Source organism: Chlamydomonas reinhardtii, chromosome 6, assembly GCF_000002595.2.
Source record: "Chlamydomonas reinhardtii strain CC-503 cw92 mt+ chromosome 6, whole genome shotgun sequence".
Classification (NCBI taxonomy): domain Eukaryota; kingdom Viridiplantae; phylum Chlorophyta; class Chlorophyceae; order Chlamydomonadales; family Chlamydomonadaceae; genus Chlamydomonas; species Chlamydomonas reinhardtii.
In genome coordinates, this window is record NC_057009.1 from 3,014,346 (window position 1) to 3,026,352 (window position 12,007).

Here is a 12,007-nt window from a genome sequence, read left to right on the forward strand (position 1 = left end):
GATTCATTTTGGGGGGCAAACTCCCCAAAAATCAGTAAATCTGTGCCCTCTACCAACCTAACGCATTCATTTACAATTCAGTTCACCTAGAGCCTAGCAAACCGCACCCCCTACCAGATATCCGCAAAAATGTCCTTCCTCGCAAACTTGTAGGCTGCCATAGATGTCGCCACCGTTATGCCAAACAACCATTTGTAGCAACGTAGCATCAACAGCTGAGCGGTGTCATCGAAAACAAGCATGTTGGACGTCGACCTCGCCTCGTCGTCGCTCGGGGCTGCCCGGGGTGCGCCCGTCTGGGTCGCTTTCGAGAGCACCACGCAAACGTATCCCGTCAAGCCGAAGAGGTGGGCTCAAGGTGCCAAGACGGCTTCGGATGTAGCGCTTTCCCGGCCTTTGGTTGGGCCCAAGCTCGGGCGGCCCGGCTTTTGGCCTGCCATCAGTGCTCATGCCAGATAGCCTTGCCACACACTAACTCATGCCCGGGAATCTCGCCTTCGGTCAGGACCCTTCCGTGTTGGGCCCCCTCTCCCTCAACCCTGCACCGGACCTGTCCTTTCTCCCACAGGCGCAAGGGCGCTCGCGGGCGGGTGTCCGCTGAGGAGATGACCGCAATCATAGAGTCAGGTGGCAAGAACAATAACTCCCGACTGCGGCCAGACCAGGTGCGTGCGGGGACCGGCGGGTGTGGGCTGCAGGGTCGGGCGCAGTTGCTGGCAGGCCGCCCAAGGCCTGCAGCTACCTCTCTGCCTCACCCAGCCAGCCTGCGCCCGACCAGACAAGCCCAGTGCCGGCACACAACACGGCAAAGCTTAAGAGTGCAGCAGCACGTTGAATCTTCTGGTGTACATGGTCTTGCCACGGCCCTCCCGATCGCAACCCCAGCGTGGCGAGTGCGCTTAAGGAAAGCGCATTGCTCTCGACCCCCCCGTACCGTACTTACCCCTGCAGATTGAGGCATTGCGCCTGAAGCGCGAGCCGAAGGATCACACGGTGAGTGCGGGGCGTGCGAGGCCGCGCCGTCGGTGCCTGCGGCCGGCATGGGCTGTGAGGATTGTCTGGTCTGGTCCTGTGGTGCGGGTGTGATGCGTACACCTGCAGATCACTTCCGCGCGCGCGTGGCTGTACGTCCTTGCATATATCCACGGAAACACAGCGAGCCAGCAAGGCAAGTATGCCATTTTCAACGTATCTTTTGTATGTGTCCTGCCCGTGGCTTGTGCGCGCTGTTGCAGGTGACCTGTCTGGAGCAGGAGGACGGCGAGGGCAATGTGGAGTACAAGTACCGCATTAAGGACCCGCACCCCGTGCGCCTCCAGCAGCTGGTGAGCTGGTGCTGCAGCAACAGCCGATGTGCGGGCTTGGGCGCCAGGGCGCGCGGGCCAGCTACTTGGCCTCCTTTCAGTGGGTGCCGTTACCACCGCCCCCTTCGGCCAACTGTTGTTGCTGACTTGCTGCCTGCACGCCCGGCCGGCCTGCCGTCCCGCAGATCACGCAGCTCAAGTACCGCCTGTCTGAGGGCAACGGCGAGTGCTTCTACTACATTGGTGAGCCCGGCGCATGACTCAACCTCCCACCCACGCCTCCCAGCCTCCTCCACCACCTCCCTTCACGCCTACACTCAGTTCCTGACCCCGCCTTTCTTCCGCCCTGGCCGTGCTGACACTCCGCCTTCCACCCAGCACCCAGAGCCCTCGCCTGCTCGCCCTTCTCCCTGTCCTCCCTTGTCCCTGCCCTCCCTTGTCCCTGCTCACCCTGCTCCCCTGCTCCCCTGCTCCCCTGCTCCCCTGCTCCCTGCTCCCCTTCCTACCGTACCGTACGCTATCCCAACAGGCGTGGAGGACAACGGCTATCCCAAGGGCCTGGAGCCGGCCGACCTGGACGGCTCCATCGCCACACTGCAGCACATGGCGGCCTCGCTGGGCGCCTGCGTCAGCCTGGTGCACTACCTGCCGGGCGCATGGGGCCGCCGCGCGGCGCTGCTGCGGGTGGCGCACAGCACGGCGCAGGTGGGCGGGGAGGGGCGGCGGGGGCAGAGGGCGGCTGTGGGGCGGAGCGGGGCCTAGGTGGTGGGGTGGGGTTGTAAATACCAGCCCAAACTGAACCAAAACCGTGGGGGTGGCACGGGGCGAGGTAGCGGTGCGCTTTGGGCAGATGTACTGGCAGTGGGCTGCAGCCTTGGTCAAGGCCCACCAGAGTCAGCAAGGTGCACGCACAGCCGCTTCCGTGCCCGGCGGCGTGTTGCTGAGCCGCCGCCGCTCCATCCCATGTGCCACCGCCCGCCCGCTTGCAGGAGGCGTGCCACACCGACCTGCGCATCGCGGTGGCGGGCAGTGTGGAGGCGGGCAAGTCCACGCTGGTGGCCGTGCTGAGCACCGGCAGCGACGGCCGGCCGCTGCTGGACAACGGGCGCGGCCTGGCTCGCATGGCGGTGTTCCGGCACAAGCACGAGATGCAGAGCGGCCGCACCTCCTCCATCTGCCACCAACTGCTGGGCTACGACGCGGACGGCCGAGTCATCAACTACGCCACGCCCGCGGCCACGGGTGAGGACGCGTTTGGCAAGACGGGTCGGGGCGTCGGGGGGCGGATGGATGAGGGAAGCGCTGGCTTGGGGTCGGGGTGGGATTGCGGAATTGCCAGGCATGTCATCAGTTGTAGGCGCGTGCTAAAGGAGCACACGAGGAATGGGCCAGCGCCTGACGGGTTCCCTGCTTGTGCTGGTGGTTCAAAGCGGGGCTGCTGGTTGCCGGAACGCATGTCTTCACCTGTCCATGTCCACCTGCGCACGCCCTTCATCCGCCGCCCACCTCGCAGCGCTGACGCCGGCCGAGATCACGGGCGCGGCCGCCAAGGTGCTGACGTTCCTGGACATGGGCGGCCACGAGAAGTACCTCAAGACGGCGCTGTACGGCATGACGGCGCTGCTGCCCGACTACAGGTGAGCGGCACGCAGGCCTACTAGGCCTACTGGGCCCAGGAGCGCGTAGGAAGGAAACACGATGTGCGTGTGCGTGCGATGACACGCATGTGCGTGTGTGTGAAATGAGAGGAGAGCACAGGGGAAGGGAGCATGCATGTACGTTCGCTTCACACGCGTATGCTACGGTTGGCATGGCAAGCGGGTGTTGTTAGGCAGCTTGGGGTCCCCATTAAGTGCCTCAAACGTACGGCATGCCGTGTTCCGCCTGCGCAGCCTGCTGTGCGTGTGCGCCGCCGCGGGGCTGGGGCGCGTGGCTCGCGAGCACCTGGCGGTGGCGGTGGCGCTGGAGGTGCCCGTGGCGGTCATCATCACCAAGGTGAGGCGGGTGGAGCGAGGACCATGTCTCAGTAGAGCCCAGAGCACCGGGCTAGTGCTCCACCCCGCTGCGACCGATGCAGCTGTGCCGTATGGTTGACCGGACGGGGCATGTTGGGAGCCGCGGCTGCGTGCACAGCAGGGATGTAAGGGTGCCTCCTTGGTGCTGTGCCGTGTGCCGCGACCCACCGACTGCAGGTGGAGCTGGTGCGGCCTGAGCGCTTCGCCGCGGTGGTGGACGAGGTGCGGCAGCTGGTGGCGCTCACGCTGCAGCATGAGAGCGGCAGCGCCGGCGGGGCCGCACCCGCCGCGAACGATGGCGACCACGCCACCGGCACCGCCGCGGAGGAGCAGCGCCGCGTAGAGGAGGCGTCGCCGCTGGTCGGCACCGAGGCTGAGGCGATGGCGGCGGCGCGGGTGCTGGGCCAGCTGCACGCCGACTCGCTCGCCAGCCCCACGGCCCGCGGCGCGCTGCGCGTGCACATGCCCATCTTTGCGGTGTCTGCCGTCACCGGCGCCGGCCTGACCGTGCTGCACGCCTTCCTGGGGGCGCTGCAGCCCGGGCCCGGCCCGCTCAAGGGCGCAGCGGTGGCGACGCCGCTGGCGGCGCCAGCGCCCGGCAGCGAGGCGGCGCCGGGCTTCGGCGGGGCAACGGCGGAGGGCAGGGGCGAGGGCGGCGCGGAAAGCGGCTATGCCAGCAGCTGCGGCTGGACATCGGCTGGCGGCAGCCCGCGCGTGGGCGAGGCGCTGTCGCCGCCGCCGTTTGCTCCGGGGGCGGAGGAGGGAGACGTGGCGGCGGTGGCTGCAGCCGCCGCCGCGGTCGCCGCGGCCGCGGCCGCCGGGGCGCACCACCAGCACCAGCTGCTTTACGCGCCGGCCGGGGGCGCCGCGGCGCCGTCGGCTGAGGCGCAGGCGGTTCACTTCCAGGTGGATGGCACGTTCGAGGTGGAGGGCGTGGGCTCGGTGGTCAGCGGCACGCTGGTGAGCGGCACGCTGCGGCTGGGCCAGGCGCTGGTGCTGGGGCCCACGGCGGCCGGCGGCTTCACGCGCGTGACGGTGCGGCAGCTGCAGCGCTCGCACGTGCAGGTCAAGTGCGTGCGCGCCGGGCAGACCTGCACCATCGCCATCAGCCCCGCGGACGCGGCAGACGCGGCGCCGGCGCCGGCGGGCTCGCTGCCTTACGGCAGCTCGCCGAGCGCCGCGCCGGGCGGCTACTTTGCCAATGCTGGTGGAGCGGCCGCCACCGCGGCGGCGGTGCCCGGCAGCTTGGCGGCTGCCGCCGCCGCTGGCGCTGCCGGCGGCGGTGCCAACGGCGGCGCCGGTGGCGGCGGCGGCGACTTTGACGATGCACTGGCGGCGGCGCAGACGGCTCTGGAACTGTGTCTGGGCCTGGATGACGACGAGGATGGCGGCAACGCCGCTGACGATGACCTGTTTGGCTTTGACGCGTGCGACGCGCCGCCGCCCGGGCGCCAGGCCCGTGGCAGTGCTGCGCACCAGCAGCAGCAGCAGCAGCAACAACAGGCGCGAGCGTCGCGGGCGTCGGGCAGCTCCGCCTGCGCGGGCGCCTCTCCATCGCTGTCGCCGTCGCTGCCGCCGAGCCCGGGCGTGTTCGGAGGTGGTGGTGGCGGCTACCTGCCGCTCAGCATGTCGGTCAGCCAGCTGCACTCCACCACCAGCTTCTGCGTCGGCGGAGCCGTCGCCGCTGCCGCTGCTGGTGCTGGTGGCGGCGGCGGCGGGGCTGGCAGCGGCGCACATGGCGGTGTGGCAGTAGGCACAGTGCCTGGGCTGATGTCCTCGTCGGCCCCGATCGGCAACAGCTCAGGGCTGCAGCTGGCGTCATCTCTGGGCGCGTGCGGCCCGGGCTGCTCGCCGCCGGGGCTGGGCTCGCTGGCGGCGCCGGCGCGCAAGGGCGCGGTGCTGCTGGAGCCGGCGCTACAGCCGCGGACCAGCTGGTCCTTTGAGGTGGGTGGGTGGGCGGGCGGGCGGTGAGGTGCGACAGCAGACCTGGTGCATGCCGGTATGGAGTCGTACCAGGCCGTTCAAAGACCCGTTCACTTGTCAAATGGTTCTGCTGGACATGTTGGCTGTGGCTAAACATGCCGCCTCCATCTTCATCGACTCCGCAGGCGGTGCTGATCCTGCTGGGAGGCCACTGGCCGCCGCGCGGGCTGCTGTCGGGCCGCTGGCCGCCCTTGGATGAGGACGACGTGCCCGCCCGCGGCTCCGCGGCAGCAGCAGCTGCAGCAGCAGCAGAGGCAGCCGCTGCCGGCACGGCAGCAGCCGCTGCCATGGCGGCGGTGCCGCCGGCCGACCACGCTTCTGACTCGGCCGCGTGCGCCACGGAGCCGCCGGGCGGCAGCAGCGGCCACCTCTCGTCGGAGCGTTCCGGCAGCATGACGCCCGGTGGCGGCGCCGGAGGTGCCACAAGCGACGACTGCGGCGCACCCGGCTCCGCGGCTGCCACCGCGGCTGCGGCAGTAGCAGCGGTGGTTGTGGATGCGTCCGGGGCGGCGGTGCGTGGAGCGCGCGCGGTACGCGCCGCATCGGTATCCGCTACAGTGGGCGCGAAGGCCGCGCCGCTGCAGGTGCCTAGCGGCGCAGTGCGTGCCGGCTCCGTGGGTGGAGTGGCGGGCGCCGGCCGGCGCCGCCGCCAACGGTCGGGCAGCGGCGGCAACTACGTCATGGTCGTGCACTGCGGCAGCGTGCGGCAGCCAGCGTACGTCGTGAACATGCAGGTGCGTGGCAGCTATAATACTGCTAGAGGGGCCCCGAAAGAGGGACCCAGACGAGGTCTGCAATGCTTTTGAAAGTGGCCTAGCACTTTGCAGACACCATAACAACGCCCCAGTGTCGATATTCAAACTAATGCCTCATCCCGTCCGCCTCCAAACACTGTAGGAACTGCTGGAGGAGCCTGAGGCACTGGCAATTGAGGCAGACGCAAGCCGCGGCGACCAGGCAGCGGAGGCGGGAGCGGCGCGCAGCTGCCCCGAGCTGCGCATATCCGCCAGCACCCGTGCCGCCGCCGCACTGCTGCACAGCACGCGGGCGCAGGGCAATGCCTCGGCCGCTGGGGCCACCTCCACCGCGGCCGCATCTGCGGCCGCGGGCGCAGGCGCCGGGGGCGTGACGGCGGTAACGGCTGTGGCGGCTTCGACTGCCAGCGGTGGTGGTTGTGTGGACCAGGGCGATCTGGGCTGCCTGGTGCGGGTGGTGCTACGCTGGCAGCACCGGCCCGAGTGGCTGCGGGAGGGCGCCAAGCTGCTTGTGCGCGACCGCAGCGACGGCCGCATTGCCGGTGCCGGGTTTGTGCGCCGCGCGGTCGTGTGAGCACAGACGCAGAGAAGTCCGAGCGCGTTCACTTGCAATTTTTAGTTTTGGAGGTCGTGGATTGCGTGCAGGCGGTTTCTCGACGCATTGCCATGATTTCGTGGGTGCCGGGCATCGGCGTGGTTGATGTGCTGTGGGAATAGGGCTACAATGCTAGGCCGTGTACAAACGGGGGGAGCATTGCGCACCCGCAGTTTGGTATGGTAAGTCAGAGTGTGGGTGTAGGCTCTCTGCTTTGCTTGATGACAGTGACACAGACGTTTAGATGGATTTCGGTACAGGCTTGGACAATTCCCCAACAAACTTTGGGTTGTAGATCCTTCCTTGTAGCATAGATTGCGAGTAGCTGCTGTAGCAATAGCTGTACGTGTGTATATCTAGTCAGGGCAGGAGGGACAATGGGACGCGCGCAGGCAGTGCGCGTTTGGTGTTGAGGGCACGGCGCCATTTGGCTGAGCCGGCCCGCGGGGCTTGCTGGAGGAATGCCATGGAGAAAGCGGCATATCTGCAGCACATGTAGAGACCGGAGAGTACTTGCCTACTTGGTCAGTGACGCGTGTAATATACTTGAGTTGTATCTCCTGAGTTCTGACACACTTCTGGTTTGTTCAAACCCTTCAAAGCCACGCCTTTACAGACCTTCACAGTTCACAGACTTGCCATGTGCAACCTTAACAAAGGAAGCGTCACGTCTGCGCTGCACTAGTGTGCCCACGCAAAGCAATTTAGCAGTCAGCGCACCGAGTCTGAAACGGCGCTTGGCAGCTTGCAGACAGCAACGGCATTGCAGCTTGTTGCCTGTGTCTTGGATCCCTAAATCCCAAATCCAGGTGCCTAGACGTGAGACAGACCGAGTCCGCCACCGTTCCTACACAGTCACACGCGTGCAGGGCTTGCAAGGGGCAGGTGGCTGTACCGCAGACGCCGGCACTCGGCGCCGGCGCAGCCACCACACAGCCTGAGCAGAGCGCCGGTCGTGGCTAGTAGCAGCATCGGCGGCGCGGCCTGACGCCTTACGCAGGTATGCGTAGGGCTGGGGAGGCGTGTGTGCAGCTAAACATGGGCGGCTGGCGGGCGGCGGCGGTGTTGTACTCGCATCCGGTCTTGCTGTAATCCAGCCTTATGCCTTTCGTGGCTAAACCCACCGGAGTGATACGGCTCGGCCCCGCAGGCGGTACGAATCAAGGCAGTGCGGTACGGGTGGTCCCAGCGATTCGGGCATGCCATGCGTACACGTGCTGCGGTTGTTCAAGCTCTGGCATGGGCACCACAAGAGCCTGTGGGACAAATATGCAAATAGGACCATGCGCACGCAGGTTGCATTGCTTGCATGAGGGACATGCTCTGACGCGATTTACAAGCCAGTGCCGTGGACTGCGACCAGTGCCGTGGACTGCGACGAGAGGCGGGTGCACGCAGTAGCTGCACACCTGTCTCCGACAGCCAAGCAACTCCCCTCGTCATTTATGCTGTTCGCCCATTGTCGTGTACCGGTGCACAATGTCCTTAGCCGGCGTAACCAACCGCTGGTTCGGTGTTGTTCCAGTCCTACCTTTCCAGTTTGCCCACACTCAAAGCACCTGCGGAGCAAGGCTTGCAACTTCCGTGGGTGGGCCGCCGCCGTTGACGAGAAGGGAACAAACCGTGTTCTCGCCAACGGCATGCATGGCACGCAGAGACCAGCAATTGCTGAAGAGTACGGAGACAGCTGGTGTGGTGGCCAGCTTAGCGAGTCAGGGGCGTCTAGCTGAGGACAGAGGTCCCTGTGCCGTTCAGGCCTCCCCTGGTGCCGTTTGGCCTTGTGTGTTTGGCGTATGGGCTGGAAGGGCACCTGGGGCAGGTGGGGGCCTGGTGCTAGCTGGGGGTATAGCGCTTACCAAACACGCCCCCATGGACTCGCATTGAACACCGGTAGCGTAATCTACACTGGTTCCTCGCCCACCGCACTCTTGCCAGTTAGGGTTCCCCGCCCCCATGCCCAAGCCCCAGTCCCACGTCAAGGTGGTGTTGAAAAACACCGAGTTTGTTGTAACGACGGTAGAAGACACGGTCCAGCATCTGAGAGCTTTTAGCCCGAGGTGAACTTGGTCACGGCCTTGGTGCCCTCCGACACCGCGTGCTTGGCCAGCTCGCCGGGCAGGACCAGACGCACGGCGGTCTGGATCTCGCGGGAGGTCACGGTGGGCTTCTTGTTGTAGCGGCTCAGCTTGGAGGCCTCGGTGGCCACCTTCTCAAAGATGTCGTTGATGAAGCTGTTCATGATGGACATGGCCTTGCTGCTGATGCCGGTGTCGGGGTGCACCTGCTTGAGCACCTTGTAGATGTACAGCTTGTAGGTCTCCACGGCGCTCTTCTTCTTCTTCTTGTCCTTCTTCTCGCCATCACCCTTGGGCTCCTTGGCAGCCTTCTTGGAGGGCTCCTTCTTGGCCTTCTTTGCGGCCTTCTCGGCCTTGGGCTTGGCCTCAGCCTTGGCAGGGGCCTCGGCGCCAGCCTCGGCGGTCGCGGGCTTCTCGTCCTTCTTGGGGGCCATGTTGATAGATTGTTAATGCGGAAAGAAACTGAGTGAGTTGGGATAGTTGCACTGACAAGAGAATGCGCTATTTATTGCCGATTCGGCATCGGGGTGGCCAGGGCGAGGCGAGCAGTTGTTTGACTCAACCGCCAAGTAGCGTTGACTGGTGGCCAGGCCGAGCCGGCTCGGTTCTGGGCGAGCTGCATATAAGCACAAGGGGCCCTTACGGCAAACTTACAACGCTTTCAACATTTACTCACAGCCCTCTTATCTCGTTTTCCAAGAACCCCCAACTCCATACAATGGCTGGTCGCGGCAAGGGCAAGACCTCTGGCAAGAAGGCCGTGAGCCGCAGCGCCAAGGCTGGGCTGCAGTTCCCTGTGGGCCGCATTGCACGCTACCTGAAGAAGGGCAAGTACGCCGAGCGCATTGGTGCCGGCGCGCCCGTGTACCTGGCCGCCGTGCTGGAGTACCTGACCGCCGAGGTGCTGGAGCTGGCCGGCAACGCCGCCCGCGACAACAAGAAGAACCGTATTGTGCCCCGCCACATCCAGCTGGCCATCCGCAACGACGAGGAGCTGGGCAAGCTGCTGGGCGAGGTGACTATCGCCTCGGGCGGTGTGCTGCCCAACATCCACGCCGTGCTGCTGCCCAAGAAGACCAAGGGCGGCAAGGGCAGCGAGGAGGCCGCTTAAAGCGCCTGACCTCGACTACTCTAACAACAAACTCGGTGTTTCTCAACACCACCATATCCTGGCTTTAGGCGGGGCGCGTGGGCTGGTTAGGGCAAGGCACCCGGGCACCACTTTGGCCCAGGAAGGCCTATGGAATGAGTGGGACCGCTTTGTGACTCGTGAGTTGGGGCTGAATGGGTGCCAAACCCTTTTCAGGATCCGGCTGGACTGCGGCGCTGGGGCTGTCAGTCGGGCAGGGACGGCAGGACGATCGGAGCCAGGCAGGACGACCGGAGCCAGGCTGATCCCCTTGCAGGTGCCCCTTGGCTGGGTGCGGAAAGGTGAAAGATTCCCGGCTTGCCAGCTTGCACCTTCAGGGGTGCCTACCTGCTCTTTCCTTTCCGGACCTGGGCTGAGGGTTGATGTGGGGCTGGCTCGGTGGGTTTGCTCCATGTTTGCTGCCTGCTAAGTGTTGTGCCAGGCGAAACCTGTGAGTGAGGCAGCACCAGTGGAGCCCAAATGAAACACGCCGGCACTGTGCTGTCTGCCCTCAAGCTATTGTGGTTCACGTCCCATCAACTTGCACAGCATGCCATACCGCCGTACCTCCATGTTCCATCTGTTTCCCCCCATCGGCGGAAACCGTAAACCTAAAGGCCCCAATCGCACCGGTACGCAGAAGGACCGCAGGGGTATGCCTACAGCTATTTCGAGACCCCATCTCGGACATAGAGAAACCGCCTGGCAACCGCCTCCCCCGTCTCGCTGCCAATCGCTAGGGCAGACACATCCAGACATCCCCAAGCAGACCGCCAATGAGACGACACAACCATTGAGCTCATGCAGTCTGCAGCAGGAAAGACTCCCTCCTCTGGTCTGCAGCCTCCATGAACAGGCCACAAGCAGGCAGGCAACCACGGCTACCAGACGGTTATGACCGGGCACGCACAGGCATTGCGCGTAAGCAACTCTCCCACAGTCCCACGCGCTCCACGCAACTCTGACCCTGTGAACTATCGCCCTTCGTATGCTCTGATTATGACCCTGCTAAAAAGAGGCAATACGTGTCAGGGTGGTGTTGAGAAACACCGAGTTTTGGATGAAGCGGTAGACAGCCAGGTGGAAGGGGCACGACCGTGGGGAAGACACGTTGGGTACGTTGCTCCCCACACCTGCCGCCAAGGTAATCGCTTAACCACCGAAGCCGTACAGGGTGCGGCCCTGGCGCTTCAGGGCGTACACCACGTCCATGGCGGTCACGGTCTTGCGGCGAGCGTGCTCGGTGTAGGTGACCGAGTCGCGGATGACGTTCTCCAGGAAGGTCTTCAGCACCGTGCGGGTCTCCTCGTAAATCAGGCCGCTAATACGCTTCACACCGCCACGGCGAGCCAGACGGCGGATAGCGGGCTTGGTGATGCCCTGGATGTTGTCGCGAAGCACCTTGCGGTGGCGCTTGGCACCGCCCTTGCCCAGGCCCTTGCCGCCCTTGCCACGTCCGGACATTGTTAGATGAGTTGGTGCGGGGGCTGGGGCAACGACTTCGACCGTTGGCCAGTCTGAGCGTTGACCGGAGCGTTGACTCCACTGCCTCAGCCGGGCCGGCATGGGGCCCATGCATCGGTCTCCAGCGGGCCTGGGCCACTGGTATAAATAGCGTGCTCTTGCATTTGCCAGACATACACCCTTTTATAGCCCAACGCTACACTTCGATCCCAACACGTACCAAAATGGCCCGCACCAAGCAGACTGCCCGCAAGTCCACCGGCGGCAAGGCGCCCCGCAAGCAGCTGGCCACCAAGGCCGCTCGCAAGACCCCCGCCACCGGCGGTGTGAAGAAGCCCCATCGCTACCGCCCCGGTACCGTGGCGCTGCGCGAGATCCGCAAGTACCAGAAGTCGACTGAGCTGCTGATCCGCAAGCTGCCGTTCCAGCGCCTGGTGCGTGAGATCGCCCAGGACTTCAAGACCGACCTGCGCTTCCAGAGCCAGGCCGTGCTGGCGCTGCAGGAGGCCGCTGAGGCCTACCTGGTGGGCCTGTTCGAGGACACCAACCTGTGCGCCATCCACGCCAAGCGTGTGACCATCATGCCCAAGGACATCCAGCTGGCCCGCCGCATCCGTGGCGAGCGCGCGTAAGCGTCGCGCCGCCTGGGCTGCTCTTTCCCCCACAAAAACTCGGTGTTTCTCAACA

General features: G+C 65.2%; 5 protein-coding genes across 5 annotated transcripts; 3 read left to right on the forward strand and 2 right to left on the reverse strand.

Annotated features, from left to right (window-relative positions):
• The first annotated feature begins 80 nt into the window (after positions 1-80).
• CHLRE_06g273800v5 (uncharacterized protein) lies at positions 81-7,205 on the forward strand. Its single transcript, XM_043062981.1, has 12 exons — positions 81-347; positions 569-665; positions 952-993; positions 1,236-1,325; positions 1,490-1,547; positions 1,834-2,009; positions 2,294-2,546; positions 2,818-2,941; positions 3,197-3,299; positions 3,497-5,263; positions 5,428-6,036; positions 6,200-7,205. Exons 1-12 carry the CDS (start codon positions 241-243, stop codon positions 6,629-6,631), a joined length of 3,858 nt encoding a protein of 1,285 aa, XP_042923687.1. The 5' UTR covers positions 81-240; the 3' UTR covers positions 6,632-7,205.
• A 768-nt stretch (positions 7,206-7,973) lies between these two features.
• On the reverse strand, positions 7,974-9,190 carry CHLRE_06g273850v5 (uncharacterized protein). The gene is made up of 2 exons (XM_001696140.2): positions 8,509-9,190; positions 7,974-8,211 (listed from the first exon to the last, which is right to left on the reverse strand). Exon 1 carries the CDS (start codon positions 9,159-9,161, stop codon positions 8,700-8,702), a length of 462 nt encoding a protein of 153 aa, XP_001696192.1. The 5' UTR covers positions 9,162-9,190; the 3' UTR covers positions 7,974-8,211; positions 8,509-8,699.
• Positions 9,191-9,320: 130 nt separating this feature from the next.
• CHLRE_06g273900v5 (uncharacterized protein) lies at positions 9,321-10,172 on the forward strand. Its single transcript, XM_001696409.2, has one exon. It carries the CDS (start codon positions 9,446-9,448, stop codon positions 9,836-9,838), a length of 393 nt encoding a protein of 130 aa, XP_001696461.1. The 5' UTR covers positions 9,321-9,445; the 3' UTR covers positions 9,839-10,172.
• Positions 10,173-10,284: 112 nt separating this feature from the next.
• CHLRE_06g273950v5 (uncharacterized protein) lies at positions 10,285-11,350 on the reverse strand. Its single transcript, XM_043062982.1, has one exon. It carries the CDS (start codon positions 11,318-11,320, stop codon positions 11,009-11,011), a length of 312 nt encoding a protein of 103 aa, XP_042923688.1. The 5' UTR covers positions 11,321-11,350; the 3' UTR covers positions 10,285-11,008.
• Positions 11,351-11,510: 160 nt separating this feature from the next.
• CHLRE_06g274000v5 (uncharacterized protein) lies at positions 11,511-11,992 on the forward strand. Its single transcript, XM_001696408.2, has one exon. The coding sequence runs from the start codon at positions 11,545-11,547 to the stop codon at positions 11,950-11,952; it is 408 nt and encodes a 135-aa protein (XP_001696460.2). The 5' UTR covers positions 11,511-11,544; the 3' UTR covers positions 11,953-11,992.
• The last annotated feature ends 15 nt before the right edge of the window (positions 11,993-12,007 follow it).